Source organism: Styela clava, chromosome 2 (assembly GCF_964204865.1).
Source record: "Styela clava chromosome 2, kaStyClav1.hap1.2, whole genome shotgun sequence".
Classification (NCBI taxonomy): Eukaryota; Metazoa; Chordata; class Ascidiacea; order Stolidobranchia; family Styelidae; genus Styela; species Styela clava.
In genome coordinates, this window is record NC_135251.1 from 19421442 (window position 1) to 19443948 (window position 22507).

A 22507-nucleotide genomic window follows, 5' to 3' on the forward strand; every position below is an offset into this window, starting at 1 on the left:
TGGTCGAAATCTAAATGTTCTCGAAATCTCGTTGTCCTAACATAATTGTTTGATAATGTTAGCTCCAATTTATCAATGTTAGATTTGTTAAATTTTGAAAATACTTGAATAACTGTGTCCTTCAACTGAAAACTTTTATTTGCACAGTATCCTCACTTAACTTAATTATCATATGACCAAGAATATTCCTAATATCAAATATTTAATCAACAATGGAAGTTTGTTGCTGAAAATGAATAAAAATTACCAATAGCAATCATATTGTTTCTGGTGATAAAGAGGACAAGTATATTCTTATAAAAAAGACAAGAGAGCGATGCCCAACTATAAGTATACCATAGCTAAAACGAAGTAGTGAGGGTATGCAATCTTTCCCAGTAGACGACCGGTACCGCAGTCGCCTGACCACTGAGGCGAACGCGGAACCGCCACAAGGTGCGCAATTTGTATTTTTATTACGTCATTGCATAAAACAAAACGAATCGCATGGAGCTCATAGTGATTTCTGGTATAAATAAACGTCATAGCCTTCTAGTGAAAAAGACAATCTTTCACCACTCAAAGTTTCCCAGTAATTGGTCCACTAGTTAAAGAGAAATACGCCAAATGTCTATTTGCAAACTGACTGAATTTTAGAATTGTGCAATTACACAAGTACGTTCTGTCGTGGGTATTTCGTTTCAATTCATTTACTGAAAATTATGCTAATTCTGTAATATCTTGCATATATTAAAAATATTTAGAAGATCGCCATTGACTTCATTAATGCAATGAATTATTTTTCAATATGTCATGTGTCGCAACGTTACATTTAAAAAAAGCTTAATATACTTTTATTTTACTGTGCTATTTTTGCTTTTATTGAATAGAAGACCAATGTTTTTTGAGTAGTGACGAGTATTTTTTGCAAGATATAGACAACTTTGTCTCTTATTTTATAAATTATTTTTTAGTACCTTTGTATTAGGTAAAAGTAAAATTTGTTTTCAATAATCAAAGTTGACAAAGTTGCTTAAGATATTGGCCGGAAAAAAATTCATGTTTTGAATATATATTATGCCAGCGTTTCTCAAACTGTGTGCGCGACACACTAGCGTGCCGTGATAGATTCTCAAGTGTGCCGCGAAGCTTTTTGGAATTTTAGAAAATATGCTATTTGTATTACACATAGGCATCCATGCAACGGGCAAGCTTGTGAGGCCCGAGTATCCATAATTAATTAGACTGACAATATTATAACATTTGCCTTGTCGTTGTAGTAAGGGGATTGTTTTGGTATACGGTAATTGTATTGTGATGTCATAATGTTTTGTAACATGATGTCCACCTTCCACCGTGCTGAACTGCTGACTTGCGCGTTCAGTTAGGCAACAGGAAAGCAAGTTCTGGCTATCTGCTTACAAATTATATTCAATCATCGGTGCAAAGGTCATCAAAAGAATCTAGCCATCCTGCCATTTGCATCTCCATGGCTCTGTTAACGCGTATTTTATGCTCTGACTGAAATTGAAAGCAAAAAAGGGGCGACGGAACCTCGTTTCTATTGTTTCTCAAAACAGGCACGCACATTATTTGTAGAATAATTTGTTCAAGTCCCACATTTTTTGACAAGTGTGCCGCAAGATTTTTTTATTTGCTCAGTGCGCCGCGAGCAAAAATAGTTTGAGAACCACTGTATTATGCGCTTATCCAAATAAGGAATAATGCTATTTCTTCGCAGCAAATATCTCAAAGACAATATTATTTAGAGTTGGGAGGACATGACAGCGTGGCAATAGTTACGATTTGCTCATGACTCAATCCCACTTTAAACATGTACTCTCAAATCGCACCTAACCCGACGAAATAAAAATTTCTCGAATTTTCCTCGAATTCCTCAACACATTTACAGTGCAATATAAAATACCGACCTTTCTTCTTCGCTGCAATGAAAAATTACAAGTGCTGACGACAACAACTAGTCGACAATTTATAGATTTGGGTCTGCGCAGGATATCCGCATTTATGCTAATAAATTTGCTTACTATTTGAATGCATTAAATGAATCAATGAATCAATCAATTGAATAAATCAAATATTCACAGCATATGATTTCAAACACTAATTTCCATTAAGCAGTAAAAGGAATATCATCAAAATATCATATTGCTCATATTTTAATTCAATAGAGTGGTGGAAGGGTTTTGAATATAATAAGCACTTTGATCATTATTTATCAACCATAGCACGGAAGCTTACAAGCTCGAATGAATCAAATATTCACAGCATATGATTTCAAACACTAATTTCCATTAAGCAGTAAAAGGAATATTATCAAAATATCATATTGCTCATATTTTAATTCAATAGAGTGGTGGAATGGTTTTGAATATAATAAGCACTTTGATCATTATTCAGCAACCCTAGCACGGAAGCTTACAGTGCGCATACATCTGAATAACTTATAAGTGAATATTTTAGTAAAATCAGTATCGAGTACAACGATAATTTACTTAAAATTCTAATGACAAAATTTGCAAACAATAGATGAATCAAAGTGAAACGCACTTTTTATAGAACAAAATGCATTTTTATTTGAAATAAGTTTGCATTTCATGCAAAGTCTTATTTAGGTTAAGAAAGATAAAGTACTTCAAAGGATGTTTTTAGCCTTGTATTTATATTGTTTTTAAATGTTGACTTGTCCTATCTATGTCCTAATTGCTGGCCAGGATTCACCTTTGAGTCCTTCAACCTACCTGACCAACTCAGATTTACCAATCTACATATTTGAATATCTGGTTAAACGGCTGAATTCGAATTAAATCCCTATTGGTGCTCAATCCATAAGTCAGCATATTCATTTTACAAATATGGATATGTTCGATAAATAACAAATAAAATACTTATTTTCAATCAACAATTGAAAACATTTGACTTGTGGCGCGGGAATAAAGTGACTCGGACTCAAACTCAAAATTTTCGGCGACGGATGTTTTGAAAATAAAGATTTAAGTTTTGAAATGCATTGCCAAACAGATCCAACTAATGTCGATAGGTGTTTACTTGTCGTTGATCTACGAAAAGCGTGAGAAAAAATATTTGATGGACAGGAGAATAAAAACCTCGGTCATACAGAGGCACGTTTGTCCCTCAATATTATCTATCCCGGCATCTTTTGTCATGTATTGTAGAAGACACTTTTGAGTTTATTCACTACACATTACAAAAATTTACTATAAAATAGTCGATGCCAAAATTTCCCCGTGATTAGGACAATATAACAAATACACTGACTACTTGTACGATTTCTGATGAAATACAAACGTTCACTACATTTCCAAAAGCAGGAACGTTGGCAACATATTTCCCGCAGTAGAGGAAAAGTATTCATACAAGTGAGAATTTTCCACAAAAATTGGATGAAGTTCCGATGATAATTTGTGGAAAGACATTTGTCAAAGCACTCTGCTTTGTTCTTTGAAAAGAATAAAATTTCCGATTCTATATTATATTCTGACACCATACTTAGGGTTTAGGTTTATGGGCGGGATATGATTTGAAAATACATTATGACTAATCTAAATACCAGAAACGAATTTATGAGAACGCACGTTTCAGGCAAACAATGTATCGCACTTTAGTCGGTGGTATTCAGTTTTATCGAATTTATTTAATATTTACTCCCAAATCGGCCCTGAAGTAACGAAATAAAATTTTGTTCTATTTTTTTTAGGACTTTTGTTATCAGTTGGCACTGATATCTCACGCATAACATGTGGTACTTACATTTAAAAAAAAAAACGAAATCTTCTCAATTGGGCGTTTTTTACACTCAATTTATACACTAGCCGAGATGTGTTATTTGCAGTGTCAACACGATTACGTCCGAATGCTTTGTCCGCTGTGACATCGAGTAAGTCATAAATTAGATTCGAATTTTCTGAAAAGTCCCAACTTTCAAATGTAGTCAAAATATCATTTGTTTGTTCAGATCCGACATAAAAACCAGCATATTCTATTATATTCTATTGGAAGAAAGTATTTTGGGGAGATTTTGTACGAAAAATCTATCTGCTTTGAATATACATTATCTAATAATCTTTTGCGAATTTTCCAAGATATGATACGAAATTTCTTAATGTTATACTTTAAATATTTATGGCCTACTCAGTCTAAGGCTAAGCGGTGCAGAGACACAGGTAATTCATTTTTTCGATGCCAAAACGAGATCCCACAGTAACCAACCTGTACGTGCCCATTTAACGACGTAAATGAAAAAACTCAATATTCCAATTATAAAAATTAAATTTTATTTTCAGAATTACCCACACGGTTTCGTGTAAATTTTATTAGTTATTCAACTACTTAATGCTATAATTACGTTTGATATTTCTTGTCCGTTAGAGAGGTATTGAGAAATCGTAAATGCAATATGTTATCAAGTCGGGAGACTTGAAGAAGAAAAAGTACAGAAGTATTTTTTATGTAAAAAGATCACATCCAGTAATACAGTAATAGAGAGTTGTCTGCTACCGAGTATAAGAGTTCTTTTTTTCTAAATCATCGTTTAATGTATTATAATATGAGTTAAAGCAATTTTTCAAGCATTTGGTTGAAAGAATCCATCATCTCCACGTCTTCTTTTCTCATGCCATTGGACACCATTCTGTAGTCATCCTCAGTCAGCGAAAAGAATTCATCTGTTTGAACCACAAAAAAAACATTATTTCTACTAAACACATTTTAAAGGTGATTTTTTATTCTATTATTTTCAATCAAAGTAAACAAACCAACCGTCACTAAGATTTCGTGCACTGACAACCATATCTAGAAATGGTTTGGTCTTTATTTCTCCGAAATCTGCTTCCAAGCTTTGTTTCACGTCTTGAAGAATTTGTTCAAATTCAAAGTCATCCTAAACGAAAAAGAATTAAGCTGCAGCTGCCATGATTTAAAAAAGACAAAATGGTAATGCTGAAATGTGTGAATGAAAAGGTCGCAGTTTCGGCACGGTATAGCAAGCATTACATTGTAACCATTTTAATACAATAACACAAATAGGCTCAGTTTTCAGTTTGATTAAAAAATTGAATGAGTTAGAACCGTGATTAAACTGCATTAATTGGGGGTATCGTGCGTGTATTTTTTTCTAAATACACTTTTGTAAATAATTAATGTCAAACATCAAAATATAAACGAACATATTTGCTGGAAAACAGAATTTTTTTCCAAATGAATTTTAAAATATTACCTTGTCTCTCAAGAGGTGAATATTGTCCCATAAACTTGCAGCCTTCGCCGCTATTCCAGCCACAGCTTTTGTAATTCTGTAAATATACATTGGTTATTTACGTAAAATGAAAACCCTCATTTTAGACCAAATTTTATATTTCATGTCCATTGTGGTATCATATATCAAAGCATATTCCTTGTTAATGAATGGAAAATAAAACAGATTGGAAGACAACCAATACACAATCTAAAAGTAAAAACTTACTTACGGATGACGAACAGCCTTTTTTGTCCAAGTCCATGCCTTCCCCAACCAACCAGCGTCTGTATTTTCTACAACTAGTACAGTGATGAATATTACAAGAAGAGCTGTCACTGGTTTCATAATTCAATTTTATGCTTCATATAGAAATGAAAAATCTATACAGTTTTAGATGGATGACAACACAGATGAAGAGATTATATTTCATCTTGGTGTTAATATGAATTTGTAAACAACAAATGGACTAGTGATATATTGAATTAATTTGATAATGTCATACTGCTCTATTTTTTAGTTTTATATTGTCCCGACTATCTACAGAATACTTACTATAAATGGTTCAAAATCTTACACGAACACAACCGATTTTAGCTGAAATATTTTTATTTATGTCTCAAATTGTTTAACGTCCAGCAACGTAACTCTTCGCGAGTACGTTAAAATGACTTGCTACCACTTTTGGGCGTTCATCAATAAAACAAAAAACATTTCTGTCACTTTGTACTGAGTGAAGAATGGATGGATGAACACGATATGCTTACTTATAAAGCTTGTAACAAAGGAAAGTCTATAATGGGAAAGGTCGGAAAAGCACGACATAAATTTTCCTTTAGTTAATTTATTTTGATCATACATATGATACAAAAATTTTGCGCCATTTATTGCAAAAATTGCCGAATGTGTATCCTTGTCTTCAATCACTATCGTTAGACATAAAGCATTATTTGCTGACAACGTTGTTACATTTAGTATAAATGAAGATAGATTTAATGAAAACCCAGATATGACAATGTGTAAATGATAAATGGGTAGTTCAAAAAATGATTATTTGAAAACATCATATCACAACCATCATGATAATTTTATTAAGTTTCTTTTTTATATAACGGACAGCAATTGATTTTCAAAAAATGTACCTTAACCACAAAGCTTACAACCGCTCTATTATTGATCCGTTTACCATAAAAAAGTAAATTTACCGAATTGTTGAAACTGTTTATCAAATTTTTATATTGTTGCATTATGTGTGGATGTTTTATCGGACCAGAAAACCTAATATGCACGAAAACACAATCAAATTGCATTGTCTCGAAAGTGAAGAAGGATTCATTATCGTATAAGTTAAAAATATATTTATATTCAAGTTAGCTATATCATTGACGCATAAACTCTATGATGAAGCATTATGCATTCAAATTTAAGACAATAACGATGGAAACACGTTAAAATGAAAAATAAACTAAAGCAAATAACAAACATTATCTTTACAAATTATCAAGCTTTTAGGCTATTTTAATACGGAAGCAATATCTTACACGTACCATAAGGTCATTTAATAGTATTCAAATGTAAACTGCATTTTCCGCCAGATGTTGTACATATTCAATGAATTTACATTGTGGTGTAACTCAGTACTAGCTTAAATTTTAAATTTAGGTCCACACATAATATTCTTAAAATCGCAAAAATTAAGCAAACAAGTTAGAAATAAATAGTTCGTAGTATTCCTCCCATATGTAATCTATTTCAGTATTTTTAAACGCTGTACGTTCTAATAAATAAGCGACTAAATTGTAGGTCCACTTATTGTGACTTCATGTGATTTATTGGAATATTCCTATGCATCGAATGATCGTGAGTTCGTTATGAACGTTCACACCATGTGAGATGCTCGATTCAACAAATTAATTAGCGCAAAGATCCAAATGCATAATGAAATTCATGTTCAAACTTTCATAGGTATATAAGATATATTTGGTCGCATACTTTTCAGAATGTATTGACAAAACGGTGATGCCTTCCATCCTGAGTATTAAATAAGTTATTCAGTGAATACTGGCATCAAATATTCGCGAAAAAGTCATGCTTTTTGTAACTATTCACATTCACATTTTGAACCAATCCTAATGCTGGATTATTTTGTAAAAAAAAATGCATATTCCAATCGTTTTGTACAAAATAATGAGATTGCTAATTACATTAATCAACACTCAACATTTTAAATGGTGCAATTACCCTTCTATTATATAAGAAAAAATAAAGAGTAATAAAACCAGTGGATCATGATATTGAGATCATTTACAGTTATCACGACGGTCTGCATTTTTTCGACACACCAAACCCGGTACGATTTTGCAAAAGTTATTTATTTTTTTAATTCATCTATTTAAAAGAATATTTTGAACAGGAAAATTTCTTGGTAATATGAAATTAACGTTGTGTTGTGTAATATATCTCCTAAAGATTACGAGTTCTTATATACACTTACAAATTTTTCAAACACGTAGGTTAAACAGTACATATGTTTGTACATATCGAATAAAACGCAAATTAGAATGGGGAATAAATAAATTTATGGAGTTTCCAGGGATATTTTTTTACTACTTTGCCAGTACTAAATGCAAAACACAATAGCACCGAGAAATTTTACAGCAGTATATTTCCACATTTGTTTTTTGTTTAATTTTGATTGTATTTAAATGAGTGTGTACGTAAACTAAAATCTTTTCTTTCCGCAATAGGTTCAGTAAAATTTTGTTTGACTCAGAACATGATTGATGGCGAATAAAATTTACTTAACAATGAATTGTGTTGATGAAAATTCACAAATAAAATTTACATAGTCAAATATAACAAACCTATTGTTTGGATACGACCATATGTTGCGTGGTGGTGATTATTATTATTTGCATGTTTACAGAAAAGAAGATAAAAATTCCATACGAGATAAAAAAGAATTCCGTGGAAATCACTTGGAAAATGGAGCAAATACTTTGATTTTGTTAACCCTTGGACTACTGTTTGTGCATGATTACAACCCAAATTTTCATGAATGTAGGTCCTAGGACGTTTTGCACAAATGTTATGTTATCTCAAGAGCCTGAATTTGTCAATCACCCACTCAGATTTCTGCTAAATCGCACATTCTACTGTATGAGCATGCCAATAGCAAAAATATTGCTTACCTGGGTACAACACCTCCGAGAAAAGTCTTACAGCGAATATTATATCATATAAAGTGCGCAGCGTTGGTAACCATTGCCCAACATTGCATAACCGTTCCGTATTGGTTTGAAGACGAAAATCACGCGGTGAATATGGAACATTATGTGGCAGTGCTGAGAAAGCGTTGGACATCATTCAGACGACGTAGAGAGATTGATTGAGTCGATTAGTGGACCCAGCAAGACGGGGCGACGTCCCGCATATCACATCACGCACTTGACTGACTGAGAGAGCGATTTCCGAAAAGGCTGATCAAGGGAAATTCAATTATCAAGGGAAAAAGGGAAATTGTGACGTCGAGTGGACACCTCATTCATTTGATTTTAACATTTTTTAACAATATGTATCATATGATTGCTCGAACAATCGGTGAACTCAAAACAACTCAAAACTGCAATTGCAGCAACAAATCGAAAAATTCCCAAGGGATGTATACGTGTTGTGATTGACAATCTTGCGTAACTCCTGCTAGTTTGTCTCTAATGCCTAGGAGGTGATTTGTAACATATTCTAAAGAGATCATAATTTATGTGCAAAGCCTCTTAGGTTTCTGAAACTTTCGAGTAATATCATGTACAAACAGAAGTTGAAGCATAAACAATATTTATTACATTTTTTTCAAATTTTTGTAGAAGTTATCGAATTTTGTGTTCCGCTTTTTTGGGCCCCCCTGTATATAGTATTTATTAATAATGATCATTTAAAAATACATGATTGCATATTGTATTGATACAAAACAAACTACAAAATGTTATACAAAAATCCTTTATGTAAAAAAACATGATTGTAAGCTGTATTAAATAAGTTGCCTTTTTTGACAAGCTACAACGGTACTACAGTTTCTAGTTCACGACTAATCTGAATGATCTTCACCACATGTTTATTGGATCATATTTTATCCAAGCTCAAATGGAGAATACAACGATACTATCGCAGAAAAAAGTGATAAAATTAAATAAACTTAGAGCTATAAATATAGCCTATTTTTCCTAAACAAATCTGGAAAAAAATTCTCTATTCAATACATTTCAAAGTCCTTCTTCATCCACTAATTGCTGCAATATGAACGTGCGTTTTTTACACGTGAAAATTATTGCTTTTTTTATGTTATAGGATACTCAAATGTCAACTTGTTGTGTGTTGTGTGGTAATTGTTGTGTGATAAAGCATGATTTCTGAGATAATATTCATATATTATTTCTACTTGTTTATATTAATATCAAGAAGAATTCTAATACATGTGTAGGAAATCTATGACCCCATGAAACCTAAAACAAACAAAACTAATATATTTATTATAAGCATAAAAGTTCTCACAAAAATTACAAAAAATTCAAAACATGACTTTCCCGCTAAATCGCCAATACTTGTTTTTATTGTTTTATATCGAAATTTTATGACGTGAAAAATATTTATACAGTAAAAAATTTCCCCTGAATATGCAAAACAATATACTTTTATTTCCTTAAAAACGTACCATATGCATAACTGACTTCATATTTCCCCGCATTGAATGTAAAAACAATCACCATGATAAACTAAATAAATTTTTTATTTTGCACATTGAAGACTCTATAGTAAATATTATTCTTTTTACTATTAAATTTCAAAAAGTAGTCAAAGAAAAATCTGTCTATTTATTTAATGATTATTCCATACATATGCAACGCATCAAGACGTTCATCTAATATAAAGGAGTTTGCTAAATGGTTTGGCATAGGGGACATTGATTACCAAAAAATGGAGGAATTCATTCTGATAAAGAGAATCAAGATCTGTTTTGTGTTTTTAAGTAATTCCTCATGTAAAATGAATAGAAACTTAGAAATACGATTTCGACACACAACACTACTCAAAAACTCTGTTCATTGTCTTTACATCAATTACGATTCATAAAATATTTGCGAAGTTCTTACTGAATTCGAAAAATGTAGTAATATGAAGTAATGTAGTAAATGAAGTTATATAAAATTAAAAGGATATTACGTTTATTAAAAATGGAATAGGTTCAAATGATACTTAATATATATATATCTAAACAGAACAAAAATGGATAAAGGAGTGTATCCATTTTCATGAAATTGCGTATGAACAAGGCGTTCATGTACACTCATTATCGAATAAAAAATAAACTATAATTCGGTTGGAAACCGAAGGCTTATCGATCGAAGGTTAGGGGATCCCTCAAAACAGTGGTCTTACTCCATAGTGACACCGTGTGTCCCATCACTAATTAATTAATAACTCGCTAATTATACGACACAATCCATCCAAAACCAATAGGCTCCTGATCCGAGCTAAGATGAATGCACATGCAAAATTTGGAGCAGATTGAACCTCGCTTTCGTGAGATATCGCGTGCATCTAACACACAGACAAACAGACATAGACAAATACCTAGCAACATACTTACCGATCAAGATCGATAAGTAATAAATAACTGAAATACATTCGAATCGATTTTAAAACATTCATCAATCCTAATTGTGATTTTGTGTGTATTCAACTTGCCTATTTACATAATTTGATTCTACTGGCTGGTCGGTGGACAACCGAATCGCGTTGCGTTGTAGATTTGTTCTTTATCTTGTAGATTTTTCTCCGCTAGATGGCGTAACCCCGTGTTTATTGGACAAGTTTAGTGGACATAACGATCGTTTTGTTGTTGTGTTGTTCTTGTTGTTCTCTGACACTTTTTGGACACCTAGTGGAAATATTAAAAAACCGTTTTTCTCTTTGATCACTGGACCAATTGCTTTGAAATTTTTAGTGGTTAAAGAGGAAATTTTTCTCCAAAAGGCTATTACTTTTATTTATTTCAAATACTATTCAAATACTACAAATGTGAGATTTGTTTTTGTTTGCTATGACGTCATTGGACGTTCTGCGGACGCATATGCAGGCACTTCTCTTTTTGATCACGTGCCCTCGAACATTGGCGGGACGGCGGATTCTGAAAGTTATTGCTACTCAAAAATCGGTGAATGGCGATGATGCTAAAGGTACGGTAGACCGTACTGTACTGCTTCGCTTGTTGTGAATATATTTGTAGACTGTGGTCTAGATCTAGAGGTACGGTAAACCGTACTTCACTTCTTCTCTTGGTGTGAATATATTTGTAGACTGTGGTATCTGCTGGTATATTGCCGTGATAAATAGAATAAGTTGGTTTTGCAAAGAAGAAGCGTCTGGCATTACAGGTAGGCGGGAGAATAGGGTGGGGGGGCGCATTTCCAATACATCGATAATATCTTTGTCAACCAATTTGCGACCACCGTGTTTTTGTCTGTTTGATTGCCGTGATGTGGTGCTTTGTTTATAATTTGACGAGTTTTGTTCAAAATAACCGTGTTCTTAAAATATATGACGGTCAGAAATGCAATTAGAAACCCAGATAGAGAAGTTCTGGTACCGTAACACAGCGCGGTGACACTGAACTAACTCGTAGCTGTCAAAAGCTCGAAAATCCATACAAATATAGGAGATAAAAATATGAAACTTGGCAGGTGGGTAGAGTTGTGTTTCTTTTAACCATCTTTGAAGGTTTCGCGTTTTTACATTTAGATAAGACTGAATAGGGGGGGGGGGGGGCACATTTTCAATACTTCGATAATATCTTTGTCAATCAATTTGCGACCACCGTGTTTCTGTTGTTTGGTTGCTGTGATGTGGTGCTTTGTTTATAATTTGACGAGTTTTGTTTAAAATAACCGTGTTCTTAAAATATATGACGATCAGAAATGCAATTAGAAGCCAAATGTTTTTAAAGATAGAGAAGTTCTGGTACCGAAACTCAGCGCGGTGACACTGAACTAACTCGTAGCTATCAAAAGTTTGAAAATCCATACAAATATGAGAGATGAAAAGATGAAACTTGGCAGGTGGGTAGAGTTGTGTTTCTTTTAACCATCTTTGAAGGTTTCGCGTTTCTATATTTAAAGAACGGGGAATAGGGGGGTGCGCATTTCCAATACGTCGATAATATCTTTGTCAACCAATTTTCGACCACCGTGTTTTTGTCTGTTTGATTGCTGTGATGTGGTGCTTTGTTTATACAGGTAAGTCACCGCATATGATTTTTGGGGAATTGTTCTGCGTGTCCATATATTTGAGCATTGCTCTCTTGTTTTTCTTATGGTAATGTTTAGCTCAATTACCAAAATGCGTTTCATACATTTATATGTCATGTTTTATATGAAATGATGAGTTTCATTTTATTTACATTTTCCCATTTGAGAGTCCAGTGTTAATAGCCTATTTTCTGATAAAAGAACTTGAAGGTTAATTTTCATTATCTGACTTGGAGGAAATGAACTAGGTGAAATATGTAGGATAAAAAAACGTTCATCAACCTCAGTAGCTTTGTATCCAAGTGTCAAAATTTCTCTCATGTTTCGTTAACGATAGGCATTTTTGGTATTGCATTTGTGTTCATTGTATAACATCTTCGAGCCGCAGAGTGTCACGTATTGAGTTAATATTCAGGTAGAATGCATGTCAGAAACGCCCAACGAAACTTAATGAACCACGCAATTAAAGTTTGCCAAATCAAATAAACTAAAAGAGTACTCGATTAGTTAAGCCTGGTATATTTGTTAATCCGATTTAAAATATGAGACAAGATGCCAAACGAGTCACATTTCTATGTACATCATCCTCAACCTTTGTTACGCGAACCACTAGTGGAACGCGGGAGTTTTTCAAGTGGTGCGCTCGCAGCTTTGCAACAATTATCTTTTTAGTTGGCTGACGTATGGCTGCGACTCTTTGTCTGCCATTCCGTATGTATTCGTTGAACGGGTTTATAGCGCTAAAGGCTAATGAATTGGTAGGCTAGATTAGGCGGTTTATGACAGCGGCTAGCTCCGATAAAAATGTATTCGTTCGAGATTTGCGATAATTAAAGCCTTTCTGACGGTAGACGACGCAAATTCTCTCGCGATTTTGCTCGAAATTGTTACGTTCTTACTGCTTATAATTAATACGTTGAAACGTTGCACGAAGCTCTAAAAATATCGCTTTGTTGGTGGTACGCGGCCGGAGTAAGAAACACTGAAGTGGTACGCAGTAAGTAAAAGGTTGAGAACCACCGATGTACACCTATAAACATTTTCAACCATAGCGTGTCGTAAAATTTTAATTTTATTTTCATCGCGGCTGATTGAGTTACACTAAGCTTACTCAGATCGGCTTGTTGCATGATGTTTAAATATTCCTCAAGAATGGAGAAAATTAGGAACAATATATAGTATACACAAGGTTACGAATAAGCATTAATGACACTTGCTATTCACAAGTTCCCTGCTTGCAAAAAATATCGACATCACAAATGGCATCACACAATCACAACGGAAGTAGGACGATTGAACATGTTATCATCATTGTATATTTAATATGTGCAATGAGTCATGTATTACGTTTGCTAGTATTTTTTTGTAGAAATCATGAATGCTCTTTTAACAACATTTAGTTATTTTATTTATTGGTTTATTTACATCGCCCACTACTTCGACATCCTGGTATTCATTACATAGCAAGTTATACTGTAAACAGTTAACATGAAGGTCAGGAGTGATTTCATGTCGAGATAACGCGACAAACAAAGACTTAAATAAACTAAACGTGTGAATCACAAAAACGCTGAAAACATCAAAAAGTCATTTTTGAATAAAATGAATATTACAAAACAATGAAACTGCTCTTATAAGACTAAACAGAATATTAATATATTTGTAGGGAAAGTTAATCAACAAATATGAGCTTTTCCTTTTTTAAGTATTTCCGTGACAACAGACTAGCCGCTAACGTTTTTTGTGAATAATGGCATACATAAATATTAAAAATGAGAAAGTAATCGCGAAAAAAAAAGAGGGCCTGAAATACGTCAAGGTGTAATTTCAAAGATTTGTGCAATTCCCACCAGTTCGCCCAGCTGTGAGAATTTCATGGTCTGTGTATTTTTTGTCAAGTGTGTGACCGTAAATATAGTTTATCAGTGACCGTTAAATTTAAAACACGCCAATACCTTTGTATCTCTAAAAATGCGGTAAAGATGTTCCCGATAACACTTTTCAATAATTCGAAAAATAAAAATCAAACCACATAAAAATTACGTTCAAAGACGTATATTTAAAATTGGAATTAATTATGTTATATAAAAATGAAATATTTTTCCACAGTATCCAAAAAAAAAAACTAATTATCAACATTTATCTACTAAATGCAAACGAATACATTGACTAAAAAAAGTTGCTCAATCGCAAAATATAATAATCTTTGCGTGCTGTTTTGCGAAGTTAATATAAGTATTTCAATTTGAATATGAAGTGATCAGCACGAATCTACCACTTCAAAACATAACGATAAAAGGCGTTTTAGGCGAAACCTTATCATATTTGATCTCGATAATTTTGTTTCAACGTTTCTATACTACAAATTTTAGAGAAAATTAAGATTTGAATATTCTTGCTATAAAATCATTATTCATCATATCGTGGCAACAATGATTCAACTTCAATGATTGTGTGAATGAATTTGACATGGTATGTTATGTATTGAAGATTAGAGTATAGAAAGCTTGTTTGACACTAGAAGTATGTGTTTTAAAATGATTTGTTTTAATATATGGTAAAATTCTTGAATTTATCGAACGTTCATTAGAGTACCTAGATATAAATTTTACAACCTGACATTGTAGTAGTAATCTGAGGTACATTTCTGTAAACATTGAATTTCGCGCGCGTGGTAGATTTTTTGTCAGACAACATCAACGACGTAGTTGATTGTTTATGATTATCTTTTATTCGTGTGCAAGATAAACAAGATAGTTCATGACTCAATTTGGCAACAAATAAAGAAGAGAAAGAAAACCAACGTTGTTGGTTGGTGGGATGTGTGTTTTTCAATAGTCTTTATATGGTTCAACAGAAATTTTAGTTTGATATACTTGTAAAAGGTTTTATGAAAGAGCGGATGTGTATTGTAGTCTGACAATAACACGGATTATCTACAAATGCAGAAAAGCGTCAGTTAATCCCACGAAAAATCGAAAACTTTGCACAAACTGAAGCAGTACGTGCTTGTGATAGCTTGCAACTTTTTACGTGAAACTATCATCCCTCTTAGATAATTTGTGATGAGAAAAGGAGTACAGAGGCTTTTTATATAATTCACCAAAGCTGAATGACAATTCAGAATTAAAATAATTGTATCTCGTTTGTTCCAATTCTAGTTAATTATTATTATTTGATTGTTCAATAAAATGTATTTATATTGTTTTACGACGATTTTGCTTTCAATATTGATATTGGGCTGCGATTCCCATTTGGACGATTTGCAATTTACCTGTCGGACTCATGCCGGGTGTGAAGTATTTGACGTTTGCACACGAAATGGTGAGTATGCAGTGATAACAATTACCTATTTAAAAATGTGACAGAAAGCGTTGTAATCTGTATTTAGTATCCCGCCCTACGACGCCCCCTACTATTTTAATTCAGTCCCAATAACCGAATATACTTGCTTTACAGCAATGTCAACACTTCAGGAAAAGCTCGGGGACATAGTGGAAGAAAAACTAAAGGAAACAAACCAGTCGTGGGTAAAAGATATTGAAAACCTAAAAAAGGAAACGAAAGAAGACAATATTAAAGGTTTGTATTGCTCATCATACTTCGTAATAGCAACGTTAGTGATGTCTGCAAATAAATACACCATACGTATTGAGGTGTCAATTATCTTCCTTTTATAAAGTATATCATTTTTCGGTATTCCCTTAGTATGTGAACCAAGATGGCGAACAACGGAACGTAGTGTGTGTATAATGTTACGGTTAGGCAATAATTTCAGGTACAAATACTACGGGAGTGACTTGGCTAGTCTCCGAACTTGTACAAGAACTAAAATAAGGAAAATTGGAATTAAATTATGGCCTGACCCTAACCTGGTACACATACTACTGAAAATCATTTGACATTTTATGGAATTTTTAGTTACATTTTTTTATTATTTATGTACTCATTTGCAATTGTTATCAGATGCCAGAATCGGGCAACATTTTGTTAAGAACAGAATCGAAGGCTTTCATTAAAATAAAAATTATGTTTTAGGTCAATAAAATGAGCCGTCAAACACATTTTAAACACAAACTTCATATTTGCTTTTATTGATTCAATTTGTTCAGTCAGATCTTCAGTCAGTCTTTGTCGTAGTTTGGATACGCATAAAACATAGATCACACACGTGTTTAGTTTCACTCTTATATGTCATATAAACACAACTAACATGCGCCGATTTCAAATTATTAACATGTTCTGTAGATAGCCCGAGGACAACAGACTAAACAACATATTATATTTGCTTGGTTTAATAGTTGCAGGAGTTGCTAAACAATCCACATTAATCCACTGTGGTTATCAGTATCACATCATTGAGAAATTTAATATATTTTCTGTAGGCTTTTACATGTAAATTATCTTCTTAAAAAACATGAATAACTGTAAACAATAAGACCGATTATTCTATGTTTCATCATGAAACAAAAATGTTGAGAAAATAATCAACATCTTAGCTTCAGACGATGAATTTCGTAACATTTTATACGCTGAATGATGTTTCATCGCTCTTGGTATTGCTACTATAATTCTTTTGAACACTTCAGGTTTACGCCAATTACGACAGGAAATGGATGCTACCTTCAAACAAAAGTTAGTTAGAATAACTTCAAGAATGAATGCCTCTTTCAATGTTATGAAAAAATCAATGGAAGAAACAACGATAAAAGGTGCAATGTTTAAGAGACGAAAGAATTGTTTCAGAACAGGGTTTTTAAAAATATTTCAAATTTATGTTAACCATCATTTTTCTAATATACTGCAAAAACTAAATGTTCGTGTATATCTCCTGCTGGTATAGTGACCTCATGAAAACTTTGAGCGGTTCACCAAACTTGAATAAAGTGATATAAGCATACCAATACTCGTATAACCGGAGGAAACAACATATGAAAACTCAAACTGGAAGATTTTGTTCGATTAAAAATGTTGTGTTTGTGACTATTTTTTTATACTCCATAGTTACGATATATACATAGATTTCATTTTTATATCAATTCTTTGCTACACATATTTCTCTACTTTTATATTGTTCTGGGAAAACTATTGCTACTGTGGCCAAATTTTATATAAAAAAAAATATAAAGTCGTTTTTTATTATTAATACAGAATTTATTTTTCACATATGTTTATCATCATAAACCGGTTTAACGTTTTTGTAAAACTATGTATTAGACGATAGAATGAAATAATACAGCATCATAAGGCGATCTACCCAAAAGTGGTATCTATTCAGAATTGTTGATACTTTATTAAATTGTCAATCATTATTAAATTAAAATCGTTTGGTTAAACAAACATTCAAATATACGCAAACGCCCAAAATAAAATAAAAAACATGGAATTATAACTAGCAATTCGTCATAAACAAACTGTACAAAATCCTAACGTGCTTGAAGATGGATTTGGATGAAGCCTCTTCTTTTTCCTTTTCATTTCTTTTGCAATTAACATTAACGTATTAAAGAATTATGGAAAGTACCTTTTAAAATGCAATCTAAAGCAGTCAAACTACAATATTCCTTAAAAACTATGTTTTCAGAACTTAAAGACGTTAACAACAAGATAGACGAGGAAGTTCAAAGTACGGTTAAGGAAATGAAAGTTTCTGTTCGCAAAGCAAGGCGTGAGATGGATGAAGCAAACAAAAAAGGTACAAAACATGAATTTTAATAAAGAATTGTACTTATAAGATCAATTTTATTATATTTAATTTTATAGAAATCGAAAGCTTGAAGCTCGATACAAACACTATGGTAAACAAAAAGTTTGCAGAAGTCACAAAATTGTGGAATGATGCACTAACTGAAACAAAAAATGATTTATCTTCCAAGATTGATCGCGGTAAAAGCTATTTATCATTTTTTTTGAATATTTCTTTAATTTTTATTTACTGTCATTGAATTGTCACACCAAAACAAAGCAGTAAAGTATGTAATCCCTCACAGTACCGGCACGGTACCATAGTCATCCGCATTGAACTAACTACCAAATCGCAATGGACGCGGAAGCGCCCCAAGGTGGGCAATTCTCAACTTTGATGACGTTATCACGCACAAATACCAATTGCCATAGAGCCCACATATCTTTTCTAAAATATATAAAAGTAATAATCTTCTAGCGACTCGGAACAACAATCTTCATCTACTGAATATTTTAAAAGCAATTGGTGTAGTAGGCGACTTTTTTCACGACAACAACAAGAAAAGAATGTAACAACAACATCATAATAACGAGATTATCGGTCAGAGACCGAAGACTCATCGATCGAAAGTTAGGGGATCCCCCAAAACAGCGCTCTTACTCCATAGTGACACCTTGATTAAAATCGATAAGTAATAACAAAACGCTCCACTGGTTCACTTCGTGTTCAATAAAACTCATAATGTGTTTTAAAGTATAGGAGACTTGTTCGTATAATCGTTGACAAATATTACATATATATTTTATCAGAAGACGGAACAGGCATTTCCGACTCAAATGAAAATATGTAGAAAGTATGACTTGAACAGTATATGCTTACGAACATGCATATAGGTGACATTATGCAATAATTCTAATAAAAAACGTATTACGTTTAAAATGCTATTTATTTAATGCGACCTTCATTGTTATTGGATATTTTTCAGCCATGGAAAAATTAAAACAACATATTTCAGTGGAAATAGAAAATAAGATAAAAGAAGCAAATGACACAACCAAAAATGCTGTAGACATGGCAGTATTAAAATCAAAACGAGAAAATGATGAAGGTAAAAATATTCTCGACAAAAATTTCAAAATTTTGGTGTTTTTTTACAATGTGAATGTGATAAAGCTAAGATGGAATGCTTCATTTTCTTTGCCTTTTTGGAGTATCAATAATTCATCATTCATTTAAATACTTTATTAGTACTAACTAATTACTAACCAATATACTCATATTTGATATAGCAATTGAACTGATGAACACCAAGATTCAAAAAATGGATGAGAAATTAACATCAATGTCTGATCGGTGTCATTTATCCATTGAAAAACTTGGACAAGATATAAAAACACGTCTTAGCAACATGCAAACAGGTGGTTAAATTACGAACTTAGTCAATAGTTTAGTGTAGTGGTTTTCAATCGGGATTTTGCATCTCTGGTCCAAAGGTTTCGCAAGTTTCCATTCAAATAAGTAAGTTTATTTTATTATATATGTGTGTATAGTGTTAAAATATAACCAAATACATATTAGATTTGTCAGTTTATTTTTCACTTATTATTACAACGCTGTAAAGATTATTTTGTTTTGCCGGTATTAGGATTGATATATATGATATATTTGTGGTTTATATAATTCAGACAATAAACAAAAATTAACATATTGCACAGGAATTCCTTTGACTTGTGGAATGTTTCATTGGGGTACTGCTCAACCAAAAAGGTTGAAAACCACTGGTCTGTGGCAGTGCTTCCCAACCTATATGGGTCACGACAAAAAAAAATGGGTCGGGTTGAGATCTTTTTGAGTCGCTTGTTTTTTTGCAAAAACCTAAAATTACTGGTTTTTCTTTTCTAGTTGATTTTAATGTTTATTTTATATTCGGTATTGAAGTGTTGCCAAATAGTAATTGTATATGTGCGAAGCGTAAACACTTGGATGCATGTATTTTGCTGTAAGTGAAGCCACACAAAATTTGCGTCGCTTGAAAAAAGGTTGGGTACCACTAGTCTAAGGTATGAGAAGTTGCATTTATAATGCCTTTCTTAAAGTACCAGTTAAGAAATAGCAGGATTATTATGTATAATGAACATTATGATTAAAATATATTCTAGAAAACATAACATTGAATACAGTTGAGATGATGATCGATGCTAAATTCAAAGAAGCGTCGAAAGATTGGATTAAAAAAGGCGGCGATAGCGATGACGATGTCATATATCTTGACGAAGAGGAATACAAAACACATAACGTTAGCATAACTCGAAGAGGTAAAAATTACTAATGGAAAATAATGAATTGAAAGACTATTATGTGATTAAATAGATATTGTAGCAATTGTTAATTACTTTCTCTCCCTGAAAAAGAAACAACATAAGTGCAATAGTTAAATGAATGTTTTAATTTCTACTCCATACTACATTACATAAGTATTTGTCGTTTTCAGGAACTTTTGCCTTAGATTTTTATGGATAATTTTTTTTAAATTGCACTTCTATATTGTGCAGGTCTTTGTAAGCTGTTTTATCAGGGAAAATGTTATTGGGTCATTGAAACGGAATTGGCCATACCATATGCTAAAGGTACAGAAGAATGTTATGCACAAGGGGGAGAGATAGCTAACGTATACAGTAGTGAACATCTGGAGCTGCTGAAAATTTATCTTCGAAGTCTCATATCTGAAACAAGAATGTATATTGATGTATGGCTTGGAATGACGATCAACATTGAGGTAAAGTTAGCCTGCCAGTTATTTTATGACTCACTTCGTCAATTTCATTTCGAGCCAAACAGATTTCATGTCATTCCATTCCAATATTATTCCAGTCATGAAGGCAACATCGCTGCATTTTGTGGCACACATTTGGCAGAGTTAGACATCAAGTTAGTTAGACTAGATGCCTGTCATAAATTTCAACATTTTGTAAAAAGTACAATGTTTATGGTGATAGTGAAAGAAGTACGTAATTTGGTTTTCAAATTACTACTTTTTTTTCATTTGATGTCTGCCGGCCTAAATTATCAATTTGAAATATAGAAATATCAAAGATTCTATAAAATCATACAAAAAAATATTTCATTATTAATTTCTATTAAAGATGGGTAAGACAATCGTTAATAGGGCAAATCTGGAGCAGCACGATTCAAAATACGATACGATTTTTTTTAAATTATAATTCATTTTTCAGAATGGAGAAGTTAGATACACAAACGGAACATTGGCGACATTTCTGGAATGGGAGTTAGGATCCCCGTCTCTCGGAGAATCTTTTTTTTCTTGGACGGGAATCTACGTTATTGCAAAGAAAGATCCAGATGACAAATACGAAGGAATGGTCAATAGTTCCCCACACAGTATTCGGGATGGCGTTTTGTGTGAAATTTGACAGTTTGAGTTGTATAAAACAGATTCTTCGACACCTCTATCCGTGGTGCACCACATCACATACCATTGTATTTTATATTCTATTAACTTAAACGTTATGTACACTTTATTGTTTTCAATCAATGCTTGACAGAAATTTTATTGATGAAACGCAGCTACTTATAAAAAATTGAAATAAATCGGAACAGATTTAACAACTTGTTAGTAATATTCTGCAACAGAGTCCACAAATTATAAATTTTATAGCAAAACAATTAGATAAAAAACAAGTGGGCTATGCTCAAATATGTGGACACGGAAGGCAAAAATATTTTATCATCAACTCCCCAAAATGATATGCGGTTTGGGTTGCCAACTTAGTGTTAAACAATTCCGGGACACCCTAATGTCTAGAATTTGAAGATTGATGTAACAGAAGCTCGTGAAACACGAAATACATCAAAAGCAACAGTGCGCGCTGCGTGTCCTAGAGTCATGATCATGCAGCGTTATTTTCACAGACTGCAGGTCTTTAAATAATTTTATCATAATCAAAGAAACTTGTGAAATGTTGAATCTTTGAGGCATAAATACAAACTAATCAATCTGATCCTATCTTCATTTTTAATCTTCTTACTTTACCGACTTAAAGCTACAGAATCGTTTTAAAACTACCTGTGTCTTTTCAATCGGTATAACAAGTTGAAAGATCCTCTCAAATTAAGGTGACTGCTTTAGGTACAATGTTATCATCCAATTTGCAACTTTTTAACTTAATTGAATGTGATGTCATCAGGAAGTCATGGTTGACGAAACATGTATTATCCGCAAGTTTCAATTCACTATTATTTGAATGACAC

General features: G+C 32.7%; 2 protein-coding genes across 2 annotated transcripts; one reads left to right on the top strand and one right to left on the bottom strand.

The window, feature by feature from the left end:
• Nucleotides 1–4269: 4269 nt before the first annotated feature.
• On the bottom strand, nucleotides 4270–5650 carry LOC120335937 (uncharacterized). Its single transcript, XM_039403565.2, has 4 exons — nucleotides 5484–5650; nucleotides 5234–5309; nucleotides 4777–4897; nucleotides 4270–4682 (listed from the first exon to the last, which is right to left on the bottom strand). Exons 1-4 carry the CDS (start codon nucleotides 5597–5599, stop codon nucleotides 4570–4572), a joined length of 426 nt encoding a protein of 141 aa, XP_039259499.2. The 5' UTR covers nucleotides 5600–5650; the 3' UTR covers nucleotides 4270–4569.
• Nucleotides 5651–15717: 10067 nt separating this feature from the next.
• Nucleotides 15718–21865, top strand: LOC120335873 (uncharacterized). Its single transcript, XM_039403493.2, has 10 exons — nucleotides 15718–15876; nucleotides 16012–16134; nucleotides 17142–17264; nucleotides 18137–18247; nucleotides 18316–18438; nucleotides 19224–19346; nucleotides 19528–19656; nucleotides 20398–20553; nucleotides 20791–21014; nucleotides 21472–21865. Exons 1-10 carry the CDS (start codon nucleotides 15744–15746, stop codon nucleotides 21667–21669), a joined length of 1443 nt encoding a protein of 480 aa, XP_039259427.2. The 5' UTR covers nucleotides 15718–15743; the 3' UTR covers nucleotides 21670–21865.
• Nucleotides 21866–22507: the final 642 nt, after the last annotated feature.

Excerpts from the sequence above, each read along its gene's own strand:
- LOC120335937 (XM_039403565.2), bottom strand. The coding sequence starts at position 5,599 with ATGAAACCAGTGACAGCTCTTCTTGTAATATTCATCACTGTACTAGTT. Across the intron at positions 5,310-5,483 it reads AAAAAGGCTGTTCGTCATCC|AATTACAAAAGCTGTGGCTG; the intron begins GTAAGTAAGTTT and ends GTATATTTACAG. Across the intron at positions 4,898-5,233 it reads TTCACCTCTTGAGAGACAAG|GATGACTTTGAATTTGAACA; the intron begins GTAATATTTTAA and ends TTTTTCGTTTAG.
- LOC120335873 (XM_039403493.2), top strand. The coding sequence starts at position 15,744 with ATGTATTTATATTGTTTTACGACGATTTTGCTTTCAATATTGATATTG. Across the intron at positions 18,248-18,315 it reads GGATGAAGCAAACAAAAAAG|AAATCGAAAGCTTGAAGCTC; the intron begins GTACAAAACATG and ends TTAATTTTATAG. Across the intron at positions 20,554-20,790 it reads CGTTAGCATAACTCGAAGAG|GTCTTTGTAAGCTGTTTTAT; the intron begins GTAAAAATTACT and ends TATATTGTGCAG.